At 36.9% G+C, this 21,866-nt stretch overlaps 2 protein-coding genes across 10 annotated transcripts in view; one reads left to right on the top strand and one right to left on the bottom strand.

Moving 5' to 3' along the window:
- Positions 1 to 17,723, top strand: part of PPARA (peroxisome proliferator activated receptor alpha) — a 43,957-nt gene extending 26,234 nt beyond the window's left edge. For 5 of the 6 annotated variants that reach the window (XM_068401468.1, XM_068401463.1, XM_068401465.1 and 2 more), the window contains 5 exons: positions 25 to 185; positions 1,559 to 1,697; positions 4,116 to 4,318; positions 7,388 to 7,835; positions 9,533 to 17,397. In XM_068401468.1, coding sequence (XP_068257569.1) covers positions 25 to 185; positions 1,559 to 1,697; positions 4,116 to 4,318; positions 7,388 to 7,835; positions 9,533 to 9,780 — 1,199 coding nt within the window. In that variant the 3' untranslated portion in view covers positions 9,781 to 17,397. Of the gene's footprint in view, positions 1 to 24; positions 186 to 1,558; positions 1,698 to 4,115; positions 4,319 to 7,387; positions 7,836 to 9,532; positions 17,398 to 17,656 lie in introns of those variants that run through there. The other variant, XR_011048227.1, reaches the window with a different exon arrangement.
- Positions 16,441 to 21,866, bottom strand: part of CDPF1 (cysteine rich DPF motif domain containing 1) — a 27,712-nt gene continuing 22,286 nt past the window's right edge. For 3 of the 4 annotated variants that reach the window (XM_068401469.1, XM_068401470.1, XM_068401471.1), the window contains one exon: positions 16,441 to 21,065. In XM_068401469.1, the coding sequence (XP_068257570.1) occupies positions 20,916 to 21,065 (150 nt within the window). In that variant the 3' untranslated portion in view covers positions 16,441 to 20,915. The remainder of the gene's footprint in view (positions 21,066 to 21,866) is intronic. The other variant, XM_068401472.1, reaches the window with a different exon arrangement.

Below are 21,866 nucleotides of genomic sequence, written 5' to 3'. Positions count from 1 at the left end.
ATAAAGTGTTCCTTTTTCTTTTAGACACCCTTTCACCAGCATCCAGTCCTTCATCCATTAATTTTGCCACAGCACCTGGTAGCATAGATGAATCACCCAGTGGAGCATTAAACATTGAATGTAGAATTTGTGGGGATAAAGCCTCAGGCTACCATTATGGCGTACATGCTTGTGAAGGTTGTAAGGTACAGTCGTAATTTTCTTTTTAAGAACCTAAATCATGTTGCTTTATTTACAGGGTTATATGAAGATAAACATTTGTTACGTAAATGTTTAATTAATATAATTCTAGCCATTACAATTACTTAAATAATAAACATATCTGTGATCTTTTTTCCGAAATAAATTGTTCAGATACCGTAAGTCAATACCAGACCTTCATCAAGCAGGGGCAATTCACAATGATAATTTTAATGCTGCTTTGCTGGATATAGTTAGTTAAACACTAAAACAACTTAAAACGCTAAACTGTGACTAAAAGTCAAAGCCTACTTGCTCCACTAGTGTTTTATTTGTGTTGGGACTATCGCTGTGAGAAGCATGTGAGTTTGCTACATTTCCATTACAACAGTAACAAATCCTGAATTTCTCATCTCCACCACATTCTGCGTGAATCGCTTAGTATTGTACCTCTTGTAGTTTCGGGGCCAGTGCACGTCTCTGGGGCAAATTAATGTTATCATTAATGTATAGTTTTTGGTTTGATATGGCCCAGGAATTATAAGATTCTTTTCTTTTTCATTCTAATGTTTTATTTTCCATTTTTTTCTAAATAACAATGTAAGGTGAGAGAAATAATTGTATGTGTACATTTTTCTCTCATGCTTAATGTCAGAAGATGATAATTAAAATATAAATCTTACGGAATAACACTAGAATCTCTATTAGAGATGGGGAGCCAGTTCATAGTCAGATGTGTCGTACAGTCTAAATGACATGTCATTATGTCATGTGAAGCAAAATATTGCAATGTGTCTAAAAAATTTTGCTAACCCTATAATTTCATAGTGTGAGACTAGCATTATGTTGCAGTATCAAGACATCACAGTAAGAACTGTTGATTTATAGGCTTTTCTGTAATGCTGATTTTTGTGTCTTTGGCTTTTTCTATACATTATGCTGTGTTGTCATACCCCTCACATTTGCTGGATGAAGAAAAGATGTGTTAAATCTGTGTGTTTGTGACTTACACATGTGAATGATGAAGGTTGTTTCTGACAGAGGATGCTGACAGAATGCATACAAAAGCAGTATGTGACTGTCTTGCTTAATCCTTAAGAGCAAATCTGCTCGGGTACTCTGGGCTCTTGGTCCTATCCCAAGAAAGAGGGCTGAGAGCTGCTCCCTCCTTTTGTGTTTCCCATTCTATACGTGCCTTTATACACACCACTAAGCTGGGTAGCACAGGAGATTCTTACCTTTGCACAGGTTATACTTTGCCTGTTGTTTTGTTAGTGACATCAATAAACAATAAAAGAAAAAAAATGTACCTGTATGATTGAAGTTTAGTACTCGACATTCTTTAACATTACATATTGTTTTCTCAAACTTTTTATAGGGTTTTTTTAGAAGAACAATTCGATTAAAACTCATCTATGATAAATGTGATCGCAACTGCAAAATTCAGAAAAAAAATCGTAATAAGTGCCAATACTGTCGTTTTCAAAAGTGCCTTTCAGTTGGAATGTCACATAATGGTAGGTAAGAGTGCTCTTAATAATTTGCTTGTTCCTGCCCAGGGTCTGCTTCTGGAAGCAGGCACTTGGATAGCTTTTTTACTTACACATATGAGTTGAACCTCAGATTTTTACAGTATAGATCGTGCCGGGGGGACACCAGTTTCCCTAATGAGTAGTTAATGTAATAGATACACAGCTGCCAAATGTACTTTTGTCAGCTTTACACAATTGTGCTGGATGTCTGTTTGTCCATATGAATGTTCATTTAGTTGCTTTCTTCACCCAGAACTTTGGCACCATTTGTCCCATTGAAACAAATTTCAATACTGGAAGAATTCTGATCAAGGACATTGTAAAGGAGTAGGAGGAGAACAACTAGCTCATTGTGGAGGGGAATGACATAGGATAGAAATCTGTAGGAAACCAGACTTCATTATTTTTCAAGTTACAGTGCAACAGCTCTTGGGCAGATGGTTCAGGGAGTGTGGGGGAAGGGTAAAGATCTGTGCTGACTGTGGAACAGGATTCTGGTAGGTTGCTTGTTAAAAGGAATGGTAAAAATTCAGAGTGTTTAGATATCCAGTTTAAAAATTATATTATTGTTTATGTTAATTATTTAAGAGAAGGCTGCTAAGCCTGTGGCTTACAGGCCAATTTCAACCCACAAGGCAGTTTTATGCACAGTATGTAGCTTGCTAAGCAACTGTGGTAAAGAATGAGAGGCCAAGCCATAAGAAAGCACATTTTGGTTGGCCAGATGACAGCAGTTTGCTTTCCCTACGTAGGTCTGACAGTGTCAAGGCTGAACTTGGGAGCAGGTGCAATTTGGGAGTAGGTGAAAAGTAGGTGAAAATGCTGGGCTAGGTGAAAAGCTGTGGGTTAGGAGATGAACTTCCTAAGGAAACTATGCAGTCAAGATAGCTGGCGTGGGGACGTGGTTGGGGAAGCTGCCTATGTCATTGTAGTCTAGAGTCCTAGAAAGAGACATTGGGAGAGTTGACTTTCTGATTCTGGGGAAGTCTGGCTCCCTTGTGGTGAGCCTTGACTGAGGTTAAGGTTGGGAGAGGGGTGATAGTCTCTGCAAGACTGGTGATAACCTTCCTGAAGCAGCAGACTTGGGAAGCATGTGCCAGCCGACAAAGTAACATCTCAGGGGCAGGAGTTGAGCAGAGACGTGTGCTGGTTGGCAGGAGTTGACATTCAGTTGAAGGCATTTCATCCTACTAAAACGCTGTGGGCTCCTGCGCTCCAGCTGAAGGGAGTAGTAGCAGTGTTACTGCAGCAAACATGGGAGACAGTGGGGGAAGCAGATGACTGCTAACTTGCAGGCAATACTTCTCAGGAAAAGAGCTAGAACTAGATTTACAGCCACGACGTTAAAACTGTAAGCTTCAGTTTAGAGCAGATATTCTTCCACTTTTCCAATAGACCCGTGGCCAGATTCCTAACAGGCCTTCCATGTTGAACTTCCTTTGAAGTCCAAAACTGTATTTCAGATCATGCGTAGAGTCACCTCCTTATGTCATGAGACACCTCCTTATGTCATGAGAAAATTCCTTGGGCATGTTGAAGGGCTAATTCTGCACATGCTCTGAATTGCTCAGTCTAAGCAGTGAGGTTCTATCCTCTCACTGGTTAGATGCTGAAATGCAGTAAGAGTAACCAGCTGTATTAGCCGTCTTAAAACCTTGCACACCATCAGAGGGTAAGGCCCCTTTTGAAGTGGAGCTGGTTTAGTTTTAAACTGAAACTGAAGAAGGATGTGGACATGCCTATTTTATTGCTAAATGGCAAGACTACTTGCCCAAGAACTGGGAGACCTCCATACCCAGTGATGTTTCAAACTTGCATCTCCTGCCTCTCAAAAGATTATCCTAATGCCTAGAATGGATACTCAAACTCTATTCTCATAATCTCCAGTCTTAAAGGGCTAATTTATTGAAACAAAGAAGCATAAAATGCTGGGTCTAGGAAGAGGTTTTGTTGACTAATCAGTTGCAGTGTCCTCTGTGGAGTAAATCCCCAGGCAGCTCTCCAGCTGGCGTGTGTGCTCTCTGCCAGGCTCCTGACATGAGTTTACTCAGTTTTTTAGAATTCCCAAGGTGGACTTTGAGTTTCATGTTGAGAGTTGTAGAACACAATACAGCAAAAACAAAGTACAACTACTTAGGTAATGTAGAAGGAGAAAGGCATGCGTTCTAGCTCATTGCAGATACCAGTTTGTGTTTTGAAACACCTGATTACCTTCAGTTTTAGCATATTGTCTTGATAATTAGTCACTGACTACTTTTTTCACTCATGAATTTATCATAATAAAGCTAGTACCTCTACCTCAGTTTTTCTAGACAGAAAGTCTTACTGCTCTTATCAGCAACGGTAAAAGGCATAGGTTTTTGTATAACATACGTTTGTTTTACAATTATGTCTTCCCATCAGCAATACGTTTTGGACGAATGCCAAGATCTGAGAAGGCCAAGTTGAAAGCAGAAATTCTAACAGGTGAAAATTATGTAGAAGATTCAGAAATGGCAGATCTTAAATCACTTGCCAAAAGAATTCATGATGCTTACCTGAAAAACTTCAATATGAACAAGGTTAAAGCCAGAATCATCCTTGCAGGGAAAACTAATAACAATCCAGTAAGTACTTTTGCTGTAACTTTAAAGTAAAGCTGGCAAGTACATAAGGTGATTATAATAATTTGTGAAACTCTTAAGCAAATCTTTTAGAAAATAAATATTATGCTAATACAGACATGAACTATGCAAAAAGAATACCTGTAGTAAATATGGTTGCTTTTAGCCACTATCAGAATAATAGGAAGCTTTAGGAAAATCAGGTGATTAACTTGTAAATAGAAGTTCATAACCTTAAATTGTAATAGACACACAAAGGAAAGAAAAATAAAAGTGACATCTGAATGTGAATGCCTCTTGGTATGCATGGGGGAAATGGTTCAAAATTAATTTCCTATTATGACAGTGAAAAAAAAAATATAATGCTTTTCTGCCACAAATGCCAGGATAAATACTGTTATCTTTTAGGGTGTATATGAGCTCTGTATGACTCTTGTTTTAATCACAACAATATTAATAGCAAGAGGGGAAAGAAAACTTGAGTTTGTAATTCTTTATTTACAGTTCTGGCCATTTCCTCACCCTACCTTCCTGGTCTTTACTGTATGGTTACTTTGAAAGGGAGAAGCAAGCATGGTTGTGAAGATGCCTACGCTGTAGAGGTTATTTTTCCTTCAGGATAATTTAGTGAAAGTCTTACACCAAATAGTGAATGTTCTCTAAGACTTTTTACTTACGGTACTTAGGTCATTACTAATTAATATGTATTGTGTAATATTTACTAGTTGCACAACATCTTTGAGATTTAACTCTGAGCCATACTGTTTTGACAATTGGGCATAATTTTCCTAAAAATGATTGAGTATGGTAAGAAAATCATCATTAGACAATGAAAAGTTTGGGCTATCTAATGCTATCAACTGCTTTTTGTTTTGTAGTGTACGAGATAGTACAATCATTTTAAGGAATGACTTATTTCACTTTATGCATATTTTTTTAAATTCTGTTGTGATTTATGTTAATTGTATGTAGAAGATAAAATTGTTGGTAAAATAAGATACTTAATATCAGTCAAAATTTGCAGGGAAGGAGTTTTACATATGCCGTAACAAAAACCGTGTAACTGTGGGGATGAGTGTTATAAAAGCTGTAAGCAAGTTTGGCGTATTATAGTCTAGTCTAGCCAAGCATACAGGCTTCTACATTAAAAGAGAGACATACAAATAATGCAAGTCTTTTTCACTGGATTAAAGAGATGCCTAAAATTAAGTACAGGCTTAAAACTTTTTTTGGGGTACAAGCTGACATAAGCCTACAGTAAACACCACGTTTTAACACCTTACCAAGCAGGTATCTGCATAAAGTTCTTTGCAAGCATGTTACCACATGTCAGATTCATAAGTAACAATATGTATTGTACATGCAGGGATTCTAGATCACTGCATCCTAATTTTTGTGTTTGCATTTATGTGATCAAGGCTCTCAGATTATAGTCATCCAATTGACTAGCTAATAGTGGCTTGCACGTGTCCTAGTGAATTTACAAGTAAAAATTAATGAGGAATCAGACCTAGTATATTATAAACAGGGTGCTTCCTCATTCTTCAATATGCAGGGAAGAGCAGAGGGTTTTTAAGCTATTTCAACATCTCTTGGGAAAACAGACATTTTAATTTTCTTTTGACTTTTTAAAAGAAAAAAAAAGATAATGAGGGGTTTGTTGGTAATTAGTAATCCACCTGTTTCTGAACAATGCGTTAACGGTTTCAGTGAATCCCAATTCTTGGCACCACTCTAACTGATTTCAGAATGAACTAGCATTTTTCATGATGACAAGGTATCATTTTTAAATTTAAATGGTCCTTGGCCATACCTTTTTTCTGCATAGTGAAATGATGATAAATTCCAAAAGGATTTACAAGATAGCCTACATCTTTTAAAGGGTTTAGAAATGTGGTGGGTTTATTGCTTTGCCACTTTCTGCTCATATCCACATGCACAGAGAAAGTTCTGTTCTGTAATAAGTACTGAAGCGAGATGGAATGTGTGGTTGCAATAAGCATTTAAAAAGTGGACAACTGTGGGAAACTACGTTTGATAGTTTTCTAAGTGAAATAAGTGAATTCTAACAGAACACCAAATATTCCTCATGACATTTAATCTGAGATGAGCAAAACAGCACAGGGAAGGTGCTTTGCTTAGCATTTATGGGACTAGAGTAACGTTCAAGGTCAATCGCTATGACTTTGGTGGGCTGGGAAGCATTGGGTTTTGTTGTTTTTCTTTAGTGAATTGTCCTCTGTTTTGATTACTTCTCTTCAGAAACGTATCAAAATATTTTTGAGTTCTGATTATTCTTAAGAAAGTCTGAATGCTTTTTTTTATATGATGTTTTAAGAGGCCAGCTCATCAGTTTGTAATGCATGTACTTTTTTAAATTAAGGAGGTTATGGAAAAGACCATGATCAAGACTGAAATTTTGTGTTGTCTGACATTCTAGAGGGATTCTGGGTTTAGAGATGACTTAGCACTAGTAGCTAGAAAGATGAGCTGAGTTTCTGTGGTAGATCAGCTGGGACATAATCTATGAAAATGGGATAATAAAACACAGCAGGACAGGGTTCACATTCTTGTGCAAATATGCTGTCCTATATTTAAATGACTGTCTGTATTCCCCCTAGGATACTTCAGGAAAGCATCATGATGTGCATCAAGTGTAGTTAGTTTAGGAATCGATAGGAGTGTAGGCAGAATAACCTGGACTTCTGGAGAAGGTAATACAAGTCTTTTGTGAACCTTCTGGGACTTGCTCTGAGATGGATATATGCATACTAAGCACAGTACTTCTGGATCTTCACTATAACTACTACATAAAACTAGATTAAAGATATGTCATACATGTTAACATTTTACTATGTGCATTGTTGTTTGCAGAGCAGACTTGTTCTTAGACATTGCAGTTTGTAGTTCTGTAATACGTCATTTCTCTTTATGCAGAAATATGAAAAAACTCGAGGTTTATTGACAGCTGAAGACTGATTAGCATGAAAGTTAATCAAAATTCCTATTCTTCAGGAAACAATGATTAATAAGCATTATTTTGTAACTGAACTAGTATTTTTTTCTCTGTAGCCATTTGTTATACATGATATGGTTACCTTGTGTATGGCAGAGAAGACCCTGGTGGCAAAATTGGTCGCCAATGGAATTCAGAACAAGGAAGCGGAAGTTCGAATCTTCCACTGCTGCCAGTGTACGTCTGTAGAGACTGTCACAGAACTTACTGAATTTGCTAAATCTATCCCTGGCTTCTCCAATCTTGACTTGAATGATCAAGTGACACTGTTAAAATATGGAGTTTATGAAGCCATATTTGCTATGTTAGCATCTGTGATGAACAAGGACGGGATGCTGGTAGCCTATGGAAATGGTTTTATAACCCGAGAGTTCCTGAAAAGCCTGAGAAAGCCATTCTGTGATATAATGGAGCCAAAATTTGATTTTGCAATGAAATTCAATGCACTAGAATTGGATGACAGCGATATATCCCTTTTTGTTGCTGCCATCATTTGCTGTGGAGGTAAGCATTACATATTTGTTCTTTAAGGTAGCAAATTTTTAAATTTTCCTCATGTGAATTAATGATTTTAATGGAAAAGCTTCTATATTTCTTGAAGATTCAGTTCTACCACTAACAGTGTCATCTTCCCTTTTAGCATGTTTCATGGAAGACACTGTGTAACTGTTAACAGTCTTGATTCTGTATTTTGCTTTGCAGAATTGTAGATGTGCTGGGAATTACTGTTTAGCCTCGCTTAGAGGGGGGTCTAGTCACTCTCTGTTTTTAGAAGTGGGATGTGAAGAGTGTTGTGGTTTTTTGTTTGGGGGGTTTGGAGGATCTTTTTTTTATGTTTAAGGCTGTGTTGGAAACAGTATTTGTATCTGCCAAATGGGCAGAAAAATACCATGTAATGAGTCTGGAGGCAGGTGCAGATTATAGCTTTGCTCATCTTTGACACTTGCTGATTGCCTCATGTAATGAGTTCTGCACAAATGCACAGCTCTGTTGATGCACTTCCTGTGTTCTGATTTTAATATCACAGGCTGTTTTTAAAAAAACAACTTAGCATTTTAAAAAATTATTTCATAGTACCTAAGGATATGGGGTTTGGTGTTTTTTTTTTTTTAAATGCCTGTTGTTTGAACTCTTTGTGAGTGAAGGAACACAAACATAATAACAATTTATTAATCCTTTCTTTCCTCCAGAAAGTAAGGACGTCCATATTTCAGGTTACATTTAAAACTATCCATAAGCATTTTGAGAAAGGGAAATAAAAGGTCAAGAAAGTTCCAACAACTACTCCTACCTGCCTTTTTTGTGTTTTGCCAAGCTCATAGGGTGTCTCACTGCCCCGGTTGCATCCTCAGCAATTACAAGAACAGAGGCAGAATCTGTAGACTTTCAAAAGCTTCATGTGCTAGTTTAGACAGCAGGTTCCCATCAAATCTTGAATTAGTTTTGCACAATACATTGGTATTTTGACGTTTTCAAAAGTCAAGAGAGTTCTTTGCAGGCAAAATGTTTCGGGGTTTTTTTTTCCACCTCTATCCTTCTCCTTGGAACTAGCTTAAGTTTTCAAGAAACATATTTAGTCTGTTGTCCCAGACTTCTAACAGAGAAGTTTGATCTAGAGAGTGAAGCTATTACAGGACTGTAAGTAGCTGAAAATGAGATCATGTACTAGAAAGAGTGAAACATCCCTAACAGGTGCTTCTCTACATCCTGTCAATAACTTGTGCTATGGCAATATACGTATGGGAACCAAGCATGAAAGCCTGTCATTTATGTCTTGCTATATTGCTACCAAACTTCAAGAACTCTCTAGAAGTAGCCACATGCCTTTTTCTCTGTCCTTAGTGTTTGAATTCTGTTATCAGGACATACAGAATATAGAATTGGATTGCTAGGCTGGATACTTCTGCTGGGTTTTGGAGTGAGAGGGTGGTGTGTTTTTTTTTCTTTTGTAGCATGGGTTGTATTTAGTAGTATTAAACCTCTCCTCAAATAACTGTGGGCATTGACAAAACTTTGGCCGAAAGTATAAGGAAGACTGCCCTTTTTTTTTTTTTTTTTAAAGATTCATTTTAAGCCTCATTGCCTTCAGTGTATAATGTAAATATACACTGTAGCCTACAATATAGAAGCTATAAAGTAGCCTACTTTAAAGAATAATCATAAAATTATGACCTGTACTATTTTCTTTGTTTTGAGAACAGATCGTCCTGGTCTTGTAAATGTAGGACACATTGAAAAAATGCAGGAGAGCATTGTGCATGTACTGAAACTTCACTTGCAAACCAACCATCCTGATGACATCTTCCTCTTCCCGAAACTTCTTCAAAAAATGGCTGACCTCCGACAACTCGTCACAGAGCATGCTCAACTTGTTCAGATAATTAAGAAGACTGAATCTGATGCACATTTACACCCTTTACTACAGGAAATCTACAGGGATATGTATTAAGGATTTTAAGTATTTTTTTTCCACAATATTTAAAGAGAAGAGCAATATTGATAATAGATGGGAGCAAAACTACTTGCACAGTTATCTGCTGTTCATTCATCCCAGAGCATGAAAAATCTAAAAGCCAGATAACTGGAGTGTTACACTTCTTTTGGTTTGGGATCTTTTGTCTTCTTTTGAAAGAGTTCTGCAGAAAAATACTGATCATAGTGCTCATGAAGTGTCTTACAATGGTTCTTTTATTTGGAAATTTGAAGATTGGTAAGAAACACATATTTGTATAATAAATCAGAATGTTAAGTAACAGAAATGAACAAAACTGAATTTCCTCTTGGCTTAGTCATTTTAGAATTCATATAACAAATTCAGCAAATTCTCTCCAGGTATATGCACAATCATAACGATTATGCACTTTTGGCTAATGGTAATTGCTGAGAACCAACTAATACTTTTTCTTACAGCAGTCAGTCTAGGTGTATCAAATGGTTGGATATTACTGTACATACACTTCTAAAAAATTTCAAAGACCTTTGATCCGCTGCTGCTTTAATTCCATGAAATGCAGTACAGCTTCATATAGTGTCACATTGGTATACCTCAGGATTAGCGTGTTTAAAAGATGGTTCTTTTATGAAATGAAATAAAATCCGAAGAGTTACCTAAAATACAGCAGAGATGCTCCATTCAGGTGTTTCTTGAAGAGTAAATGTAATAACACGATGGAACCCTTTATTCAAAAGTGTTTTCAGAAAATATGAAAATGTCCCTGAGGAAAAATATATCATACCATGTGTATTTTGGAGAACTTTTACTAGCTCAAGATGCAGGTTTAACTTTAAAATACTATTTTGAATTAGCAAGAGTTCTTGGAGAGAGTGAAAAATCTGATCCTAGCCCAGAAGAAAAGAATTTCAACTGCACAGCATTCTAGTGCAGTGATAGCTTACTCTGAAGAAATGATTGTATAGGAAAGGCACCTTCTTTCTTGACAAGCGTCCTGGCGGTATAGAGTTGTTTGGACCCGTTTACTTTTCTGATGAGTACACGGTTTCATTTTTTTCCAGTTATCCACTTGGATATATTTCTTTCTATTCCTTCTTAGGCCTTGTCAATAGAAGTATTAGCTAGATTATTTCACCAAATTTTGTCCTTGTCTATACAGCCATAGTGGATAAGGTGACAATATAACCAAGAACAGTGTTTGTAGGTGTTGATTGCGTAATATTATGAAAGAGAGCACAGTTGAGGGTAAGTTTATTATGTTCCTAAGAGCAAACTCTGATTTTATAATAATACTTACTCCTGATGCAAAATAAGCCATAAGGAAACCACTCGACTTTGCCATTTTACAGGACCTTGTATCAGAGAGTACAACACAAGAGTGCTGGTTGCATGTAAGACACTGTGCTATTTCTTTTTGTTTTTTTAATATGGTAACTTCACATTATTATTTCTTTATTTTACTGTTTGTTTCATAACACAAAGATCTCAGGAGCCAATCTTAGCATTTTCACAGTAGTTAAGCTTTCAGTGGCACGGGAGGACACTTTGTACTTGTTTTATTGTAGCACGTTTGAAGACTTCAGCATCTTAAACCTTCACTACAAGAATTAAGCAAGATCGATAAAGTGAGAGCATCACACTATGATTCTTACTTTAGTCACAATGTTTGTTTCTTTACAGGCCTGCTGGCATGGCTAGACACTGGATAAATTACAGGTTTAAAAGCAATTTGGTATTTATCCAGGTGATGGTCATTAGCAGAGGTTTTAGTGTCAGATATATTTAATGTAAAATATTGAAGTCTTCAAATTTGGTGACCAGCTGGGGCAGGATAGAAACAATAAATGCACACGCACAAAACTCTCTCCCCTTCCCTGTCGCCAGTCAGCAACAGAAGTAGCTGTAACATAAGGCCTGTTCTTCCTAACACTTCATTAAGAGAAGATTGTTGGTCTTACCAGGAAACAGCAGATGAGAAATGGGTTGTCTTTTGTGTCTTACAGCAGTATGTAGTATGTCCTCAGAAACAACAAGAGGATTTTAGCAATGACGCTGCTTTATTCTTCAAGTCAGCCATGCTTTACTAAGGAACTGTGGGGTTTACGCATAAGACATAGAGCATTGAAATAACTGATACGCAATATTGCTTACTCAAAAAAATTGTCAAAATATCAGCCATTCTGTGATGGCATACTGAAACTCTAACAGCCAACTGTTTTAAATTTATCTTCTAAAAAAAGTACAAGCTGATTTTTTTTTTCCCCAAAGCTCAGATTTATTCAAAGGGTAAATTTCAAAGTTGTGTTCCATGGTTTGGGTGTGCTGAAGTTTCTCAGGAAAATCAGACACAGTCAGTGTGGACAAAAACTATTTTTCCTGCTCTTGTTCTGAAAAGTGGCTAAGACACTTTAGTGAAACTTTTAAAAAGCATGGAAACTTTAATAATAAATACTTAAATTCTCAGCAGAACTATAAAGAATTGAAAACAGCATCATTCAGTGGAAGGCATAACATTTAGCTGTATTAGCAGCTCCTTGTAACAGGTTCCTGTTATCGGCATTAGGAAAGTGCGTAATTTGCATTTTTCCTGTTCCAGATCCATTTTGTTTTGTTACTTGAAAACCAACAAGTGTTTTTTGACTAGTTCTTTGGACACTGAAGTTTGATTTCTGTTCTAAATTAAGTTGCAGACCTTCAATGAAAAAAAATGGAAAGAACGCATCTCTGAATTACAGAAATATGAACAAGATGTTAACAGAGCCTAAAATCCTGTATAGATTACACTGCCCGCACTGCTCCACCCTGCACATACCCACAGTCTCTTCAAAGAACGACACAGCGCAGACAATTCACTTCCCGACTGTTAATGGGCAAAAGAAGTTCTTAATTTCTACATAACACTTTTAACAAAGTCCATTAGCTGCTTCAGTAGGTGACTGCAGCAGGCTTTTGCCAATGAGATTTCAAAATTACTCAATTTGTGTTGGGTTTTTTTTGAAGTTTGCAATCTGAACTGGTCTGAGATACATTACTGAGGAGCCTTCAGCATCTCCACCTTGTACAGATCATTTAATATTTTAAAATACCCATTCTATGGAGGGGGGAAATAAAGTGATCAGATTTTAGGATTAAAAAATTATTAAAGATTTACTGGCTTGTTAGGTATAGTTCTGATCTATACCTAACATAGCACTGAAGATCTTACTATCATAGCACCAAAGAACTCTGGTGAGCAACCAGGTACCCACAGACAGCTTAAGACAAGAGACAGCACATGGATAGAGAAAAATCCTAGGAAACAATGGTACGACTTAAATTTTCAACAAACCCACATCTTACTCATTTTTGAGGGTTGTTTGGGTTTTTTTTTATTTATTTATTGGGATGCCCTAGGTACTTTGACAAAGGGGAAGGAAAAAAAAAAAAGGAAGGTTTTTGTGTCAAGTGTTAGGGAAATCTGATGTTAGTTTTCATTTCCTTCTTAAATATTTTTTTAAAGGCGTACTGTCTTCAGTGTAACCACACAACTGCCATTTGAAAAAAAAATCAGTTACTGTGTACCTTTTTAAAGTTCAGAATCCCACTTTTATTTTAAACACAAATTGACAGACAATAGATAGGAATGTTTTCCAGTTAAAGAAATAGAATCTTTCTTCACATTTAAAGAAATCTTTTTTACTTAATTGCCATTTCCATGTGCCTTTGTGCTTTGGTTCTAGCCAGCTGCTAGAAAGCTGATGTGTTGCCAAAGAGCATATTTTTGCATTATTTCTGGCCCGCACAGATTTAGGAAATACCAGCAGTTGCACTAAGTCCGTTCTCATGAGAGAGCTAGCACAAGTTTGCAAATCAAAGAGCTTATAATAAGCATCTAAACATTTGTTTGTTTATTCAAACTGCTAAAACCTGGGGAGATTTATTCATCATGAGAGCTGGGTCACATACTATTAGATTTGAATTTCCTCCTTATTTCTAATGGAAAGCCTGCAAGACTTATGCACCATCTCAGACAAAGTTGGGGAAGATTACACTGGAGCTGCCTGTACTGTGTCTGAAGAGGAACAATTTCAGCTCTATCTCTCTTTAAAAGCATCCCTGTTACTTAGTTGAAAATCTGCAACTACATTTAACAAATGCATTTGCAGCTGTTTTGATATTGCTTAAGCGCAAGGTCTTACAATAATGGTCCTTCCCTGAAAACCCTAATCCTTCAGTAAGTGTTGAAATGTAAGGTGTAGTGTGGTATCTGGTGCTTGCTTATATTTCAAGTGCTTTCTTGATAATCAGTTGCATATCATTTTTTTAATCTAGGTTTAATCAATCAGCTTTATTATCCTTCTTTTACTAGAGATTTAAATTATATGTGGGTTTGATCTAAGATTATTGATGTTGTTATGTATTGTGGGATTTTTTTAATTTAATGTAATAACATTTCTTCATGTCTCAATTTGTAAAAATACAAGAATATAATTGCAAGATATAAACTTTCACTAAATTATATTACAGAGGTGCTTTGAGAAAAATATGTAAATTATTTAATTTAAATATTTGTTTCATACTTGATCTTGTGAACCCTTTTGTACAGTGAGGAAAGATTTACTTTTATGGGATAAGAACGATGGGCCTCAAGTCAAAGACAAACTGCTATTTATTCCTGTCTCGTCTTTATTACTGTGTCATTTGTGAAGAAGTATCACAAATTCTGCAACTTCTCAGTGTTTGGTATTGACAACTGTAACCAAATTTTAAAATATATTTTCACATAGAACATAGACTTCCTTTTATTCAATTTTAATAAAAGTAAGTCTCGGTGAGGAAGGGCTGTAATCTCAAAATCGAGGTAATATTTTTAATGTTTTAACTCAAGTTCACCAATATAAAAGACAGTTTATAGAACTAAGTTCATGTTTGCTTTACAGCACGGTAGTTCGTTTTCCTTAAAAGTCTGAAAAGAGCGCTAAGAGCAGCTACATTCTGTTAGTACTCCATTACTGATGGTAATGATATACTGTGAGGAACTGACTTGTGGCTTAACGAGAAATAACAATGTGTATTCAGTATTACTTCCTGCTACCTGCACTGAGGTTGATCTGAAGTTTTTATAGATGTATTTTAAAATATGTGATTTGGCAGTGCAAAACAAAATGCTGAAATGCCATTATTGGCTTTTCTATACGAGTGTTCCCTTTATGATTTTAAGTGGAGATGAATTCAGGATCTGTTCGTAGGGATTCTGTGTCCTGTGATTCAGGTGTGACAATCTGTGCCTACAGCATTCCTGCTAATGACTTCTGATATAGGATCAAAGTTGCCTTTTAAAGGTTTGCCTTTTAAAGGTATACCTTTTATTTTGCTGTAGTCAAAACATAGCATCTAGTACAAGCACAGTATATTCCAAGTGTTCCAGCAATGATTTGTACTTACTGTATTTCATTTGTAATAGATGAAATTTTATTTCCCCAAATCACTGCAACTTGAAATTTTCACCTGATCAGTGTCACCATACAGGTATATTGTCTGCTGTTTGCGTCATATTTGTAAAAGGTCTACTGGACTTTCTTGCGGTAACCTACAGCTACTTCTTTTCTCAATTTCATATGCAGCAATGAAAAAACCCTGTAAAAGGTACTAACAGATATGTCACTTTACACTGTAAATATGTGATACAAATTCATTGTTAACTAAACCCATCCTAGGGTAAGGGTATTTCCTCTTTTGTTTTCTCTAATGTGCTTACAGGTTTTTTTAAATCTATTTTGGCTTCTGAAGCTGTTTTGTTTTTTTTTTTCTTGAACTCTTTTATTGTGCTAGTCGATCTTGTCAGATTCCATTGCAAGGATGTTTCAAAACAGAGTTCCTATTGCAGGCACCTCAGTTTCAGATGAGTTGCCTCTGCCCAGGGGATAGGCTGCATGCACAAAAGAGATTAATCTGATTACAGGCTGGGCCTTAAATAAGGACTGCAAGATCGAGCATAAGGTACTTGAAGTTGTTTTTAAGTATTTTGGTATATTTTCTCAGGTTGGATATGCAGGTACAGTAATCCCTATTGTGGAAAAGACACCAGCCTTATGATCAATGCAAAAAGTTTCACGGCATTCTTTACACTTGAAAGAAAAACAAATTGATGGTATGGGAAAGTACTAAACCACCGAAATACTGGCAACATGCAAGTACTGCGTTCTACTCCTACTGCGTAGGAGTGCAGTATAATCATTCAAAATCTGTTTGTGATGTGCAACAGGAACTGTAAGAAGGTCAGCAAATCTTCTGGTGGATGATTCATATGCAAATAACCACGCAGAGTGCTGTTCAGATCCACACAGTCATTACCTCTGGCTCATACAGATACTCTAGGTATATTTTGCCACATGGAGAGACAGTGCCTTTGCCCTCCTGTTAGTAGCGGAGTTGTTCGGGGTGCCGTGTGGGTATTCAGATGAGTATCTACGGGCACTCACCAGCAGTGCCGTTGGGCAGACGGTTACTGAGCAGATTGCTGTGGGTCTTCGGCCGGTGGCATGTTGCACAGATGGTGGGAGGGAGCTGCTTCTGATCGAATCATTCCTCCCTCTCCCCTGGGAAGTGAATCCTGTGGGACAGGTGGATATGTAAAGCCATGGCTCCATCTCAGTAGCCACAAATACTTTCCTCTGGTTTCACAAGTGGAAGAACATTTATTGCTTTAGTTATTTCTTTAGTAATAACAAATCTAATTGACGTTTTAATATTGCAGATTTTAACAACACCCCTCTTAAATGTTTGACAAAGTCTGTTTTATCAGCTTCTCGGATGAGCTGCATTTCATATTGCTCCTGCTATTTCACAGCTTTTACAAACAATTGCTCTGAATTTTCTTTAGGAACGTAACACAAGAGTTTAATTACATCATGATGTTAAAACCCTTTATCACATTTTAAATTGTTTGTTATCTGTCGTGACAAAAAAAGCACATTTTTTGTTAACATTGCCAAACCCTAATCACTAGAGCTAACACGTATTTAATTAAATCAAGATATTAATATTAAAGAGAAAAAAAACACAGATCATTGTTTCCAGACACCTATGGTTTTTTTTGGGCACGTTTAGGATTTTTTGGGTACGTAAATACGGAACTTAGAAAGAGCAGGCATTTCTTGCAGGGAGTAGTCAAACCTAATTCTCATGGAATGCTGGTTTCCCAGTAAAATACCACTAATTCAAGCCAAGTTCCCAAGTTTCTTTCTGTCAGAACAATGCAAATGACATTTTGAAGAAAGAGCGGAAGCCCTGTTCTCACAGGGCTTTATAGGAAAGACAAAGTCTCTTGCACTTGTGAAGATAAAAATTACATAGAGCTAAATACGATGATGCATTCTTAAATGTTACCAGCCTATGATCTAGGATGAAAAAACTTGAACTAAACATTTTTCTTCTTTTTTACATTCTGATTTTTTTTTCTGTCTCCTTTACAAATAAGAGGTTGAGTTCATAGTGTTTGTATAGAGACTGGTAGGAACCAATGTGCTTTTAAAAAAAAAAAAAGTCATCCTTTAAGATTGAATGTAAACACTTACTTTGAAATATGGTTTTGCCTTAATGGTTTTAAAAAAATAAAGTATTTTTAAAAGTTAATTTAATGACTTCTGCTGATCTTTTTATTTCCAGGAAAGTAATTCACTGTAATGTCATGGTTTTGAGACAAACATACTTGTTACCCTCTGCTGACTGCCTCTTGTATGTTATCCAAAGCCACTGCCAAGTCTTAACTTGAGTCCCTCATTCAATGACCATGCACGCACAAGTAACTGCTACGTACACGAAAGTAGTTCTGTTCTGTGCTCTTGTACAACCACTTGTGATCTCAACTGATAGCTTGTGTCACTGTTTGCAGAATCACGACCTGGGGAGCACAGGGTGGTGGCGCACCTGGGAATGGTGACACCCATTGCTCCTTCTGCGATAGGATCAGTGGCGTGAACGTGCGTTTTGTGCTTCTCTACTGTAATTAAGAACTTGAATGATTTGGCCTTAATTTGGTATACGAAGCCCTGCTTCAGAAAACACTTAGCTGCTTAACTGTATACCGGTGAGTAATCATGCTGATTTTTTTTAATAGTGAACAAAAGCAGATAAACAACCTTGGTGGAATTGGTGCCCAGATTTTTTGGGTTAACATCAAATATCTATTAACAAATTGTATTAAGTATGTTTACTACATAGTAAGATGTGTGTATTGCAAGGATCTTTTACAGGCAGAATGATTTTTGAAGCGTCTTTAAAGTGCTGATGCTTACAGATTCATTGTTAAGATGCCTTTTAAATTAGGAATGTGTAACATACATATATACATCACATATATTTATATAGACATATTACATCAGTTTGTTTGCTGACCCGCTGTCCTGCCGTTTCCATCCATTCTGACTGTATGACCAGCTTGAGACATTTGTTGAATTCAACAAGCATTGAATGCACTTGTATGTGAAGTGTAGCATACTAACTAATTTGATGAGCATGGCTTCAATTGAATCAGTTGGGAGGGTATGTCACAGATGATTGTTCTCCTTCAAGAATCTGGGGATTTATTAAGCTGGTAAAAGAGTGCTGAAGCAAAAATTACAGCAGAGGGTAAAGAATCACATTTCTTCATCAGCTGTGCTCAGGAGCACTGAAGGCCTGATTTTGAGCAGCAGCAAATGCTCGGAGAACCTGATGAAACCAAACTGTAAAGGCTCTGCATGTCTTGAAGAGTAGGCCTCATGGCTGGTAAGTTTGGGCATGATGGCATTTGGTCTGCAAAATCACATATATATATATATATATACCAAAACATTATGAACATTAAGGCAAGGCTGGATGGGGGTTTGAGCAACCTGGTCTAGTGGAAAGATGTCCCTGCCGATGGCAGGGGGGTTGGAACTAGATGATCTTTAAGGTCCCTTCCAACCCACACCATGCTATGATTCTATACAGAGACCATAATGCCCATGTTCAATGGGACTATGAAAATGTGCAACACATAAGTTTTAACAGCTAGGCACGGATAATAATCCCTTGTCATTCCAGGAGATACCAAATTGCATGTGGGTCAGCTTTCTTTCCCTAAAGCATGGACCAGAGATGACAGAACACCTCGGAGGACCGTGGGCTACTGAACCACTTTGTGGTACTTGCTGGAAGTATGCTTTTCTTCGCCTAAAAGGTATGTGTAACCAGGTAATTGTGAAGCATAGATATCCTTAACTTGGCTTTTTCTGTTGTACTTGAGACAAATAAATGAGCTGTACTGGGGCAAATTAAAAATCCTGTAGTTACAGATTCTGTTCCTTCTTAATACTGAGTCTACTCCCCGGCCAGTTCAACGTAACAAGTACTTAAAGGTAGGGTCATTTCTGAGGGCTTTAAATGATTCTTCTGTCATATCATGATGGCAAAGATAATGATTATGAATACAAGAGTTAACTGCATTTTTCTTAAAGGGCACAGAGGGGGTTGAACAGTTCAGAGACACTAGATCCTTCCCACCACATTAGTGGCTGCATCTCCCAGTCCCAAGACAGGCCTCCGGGTCATACAACCCAAAGGCACATTCTCATTTAGATAGGAACTGCACTAGCCAGGCTTTTAAAACCTACTTTCAAGCTAAGAGTTAAGATACAACCTGTTGCAAACATTGTGAAATACAGGAAATAAAATGTTTTAGAAAGACACTTGCTGGTATAAACATAGAATGTGATCTCACGTAATGATGTTGCTTTTTGTCAGCTTGGTTATAATGACTACAATTTTAAGATGGAAAAGCGCTGTGATTCTCTTTCTAGCATTTCTCTTGTTACAACTCTGGTTTTTAGCATAACATATGTGTCTGTTATTTGTACAGAGCAGACACACTACAACTAAAAATTAACTCATTGAAATCATGTTGATTTCTTTTAACAGACACGTGGTTCTTTCTACTAAAATGATCAAGTTTAGATGTTGACGTATGACAAATGATATGGATGGAAGAGCTGAGAAAAGAGATGATGTTAACCAAGGCATTAACAAGTTCTGAACCAATGACCAACAAAAGCTTGAGGAAATAATGTGATGTGGTGATTAGGGAGCATTCCACACATATCCTTAAAGTGTGTGACTAAGTGGCTTCATATAAATGCCACCTAAATCTTCCTTGTAATTAAGACAAAGTCAACACAGATAATTGTGAAGCTAATTTTTGAGCTAAACAAACTGCTGTTTCCCTAAGAATTTTTTACCCTTTTTTGACTGAAACTATGTTTTTGAAATCCCTATTCTAGCTGCAGTTTAATTGCCCAGTTCAGGAAAGAATAGAGCTTATTACTGAACTTTTTTATTTCCAGATTAACTGATGTGAAAGTGAAAAGGAAGTCATCTTTACTCGTAAAGCATGAACTAGATGTATTAAGGGTCCTCTCCTATTGCAGTACTGACATGGACTGGAAGAGTGACTGCAAGTGCAAGTGACTGGTAAATATCTTCTTTTTTTATTTTATTTTTTTTTATTATATTGGTATTTTATTATAGGAGCACCTACCTTCAGAAGTCTTAATGCTGTAATAGTATTGAGATTATATTCTTGAAGAATCTAGATATTTCTATGAATATCTGTGACATTTTCTCATAATGGTTTTATTTTAGACTTAAAAATAAAGCTTTGAATTCCTTGCCTACTGTAATCTGATCAGGACAGCACTGTCAGGTTAACAATTGGTGTATACTGACTTTCTTGGATGTATTCTGAATTAAGCCAGATAAATCTGTCTCGGATTTTCATAACACTGTAGGAGTGTCAAGAACAACACAAAACATTAAAATAACAAATGTGAAAATTTGGACATGGTTCCTATGCTATACGCGGCTTAGTTTTTTTACTACATGGGTTTTATGTGGTGACAAGAGGCTTGTCTGCCTTTCTTTCTGGCCCTTCAACACCTTACGGCCATACTGCTGGCACTGCAATCGCTGCATGATGACGTTTGAAGCCAAGCCAATTGTAAGGAAATGTGTTACTATGTTCTGTAGTAGCGAGCTGATGAAGGTCACTTCTTTAAAAGGAGCAACATGATAGTCTCCAAAAGGAGGGAGGAGAAACCCCAGCCAAAGAACTGTCTCTCTTGGTCCTTCAGTGTTTATGTTCTTGTATCCTTTTTTTCACATAGGAAGGATTTTGGTTGGGGCTTCCTTTTATCCATATCTTCTTGTATTTCCAAAGGAAAGGCCTTTAGGTTTTCATTCACACAGGGGAGGCAGAACCTTTTGGAGTAGAACAGACTACATTCCTGTAAAGAAAATAACATTATTAGCAGGATACACAAAATGGAACTGCTTAAGTTCCAGTCCCATTAACCACATTTATATTTAGAATTCTTCTAAATTAAACTCTTCTTCTAGGCTGAAATATTCCAGCAATTTTGCTTCTTCCTATTGAATAATTCTAACATCTGGTTAGAGCTAACTGGCTAAAAAATAAAAACTGGGTCTGTAACAATCGCTAATCAAATGAACTATCACATTGCTCCTTTTAAAGAAGTGACCTTCATCAGCTCACTGCTACAGAGAACAGTAACACATTTCCTTACAATAATGGCTTGTCCTTCAAGCATCATTCATGGTTCTCCTGCCTTGATCACTAAATTCCAAACAGGATTTAATGGGTAAGCTGGAGCTGGTGTGGCTGATGGATTATTCTTGGAGAGTTAAACATGAATAAGGCATCAGCACGGATGGATCAGGACATCTTTCTGGGCATAATGGATTCCATGGGTTTTACCTAAATAGGAAAGTTTTCCTCTAAAGCTAGATCTTCATTTAGCTCATGAAGATTTCTCCCTCCTGGGAGTATCTTCCAAGTTCCTGCGCTGGTATGTGAGACTTGAAGTCTCAGAACACTCTTCCTCACCAATCTCCACAAAAATGACCTAAAGGCCAACACAAGCACAAAGAACGTAGGCCAGGGGCTGTAGGCTCTCACAGACTTTAGCTTCATCTTTTTCCACAACTCCCCAAAAAACCTACTCTTCTTTCTATTAATCTATGTGCTTGTATTGCCCTGGGAGAATATTAAAAAGTGTAAACATTAC

Source organism: Nyctibius grandis, chromosome 5 (genome assembly GCF_013368605.1).
Source record: "Nyctibius grandis isolate bNycGra1 chromosome 5, bNycGra1.pri, whole genome shotgun sequence".
Classification (NCBI taxonomy): domain Eukaryota; kingdom Metazoa; phylum Chordata; class Aves; order Nyctibiiformes; family Nyctibiidae; genus Nyctibius; species Nyctibius grandis.
The sequence above is the reverse complement of the archived record's forward strand: the minus strand, read 5'-3'. Positions and strand labels throughout refer to the sequence as shown.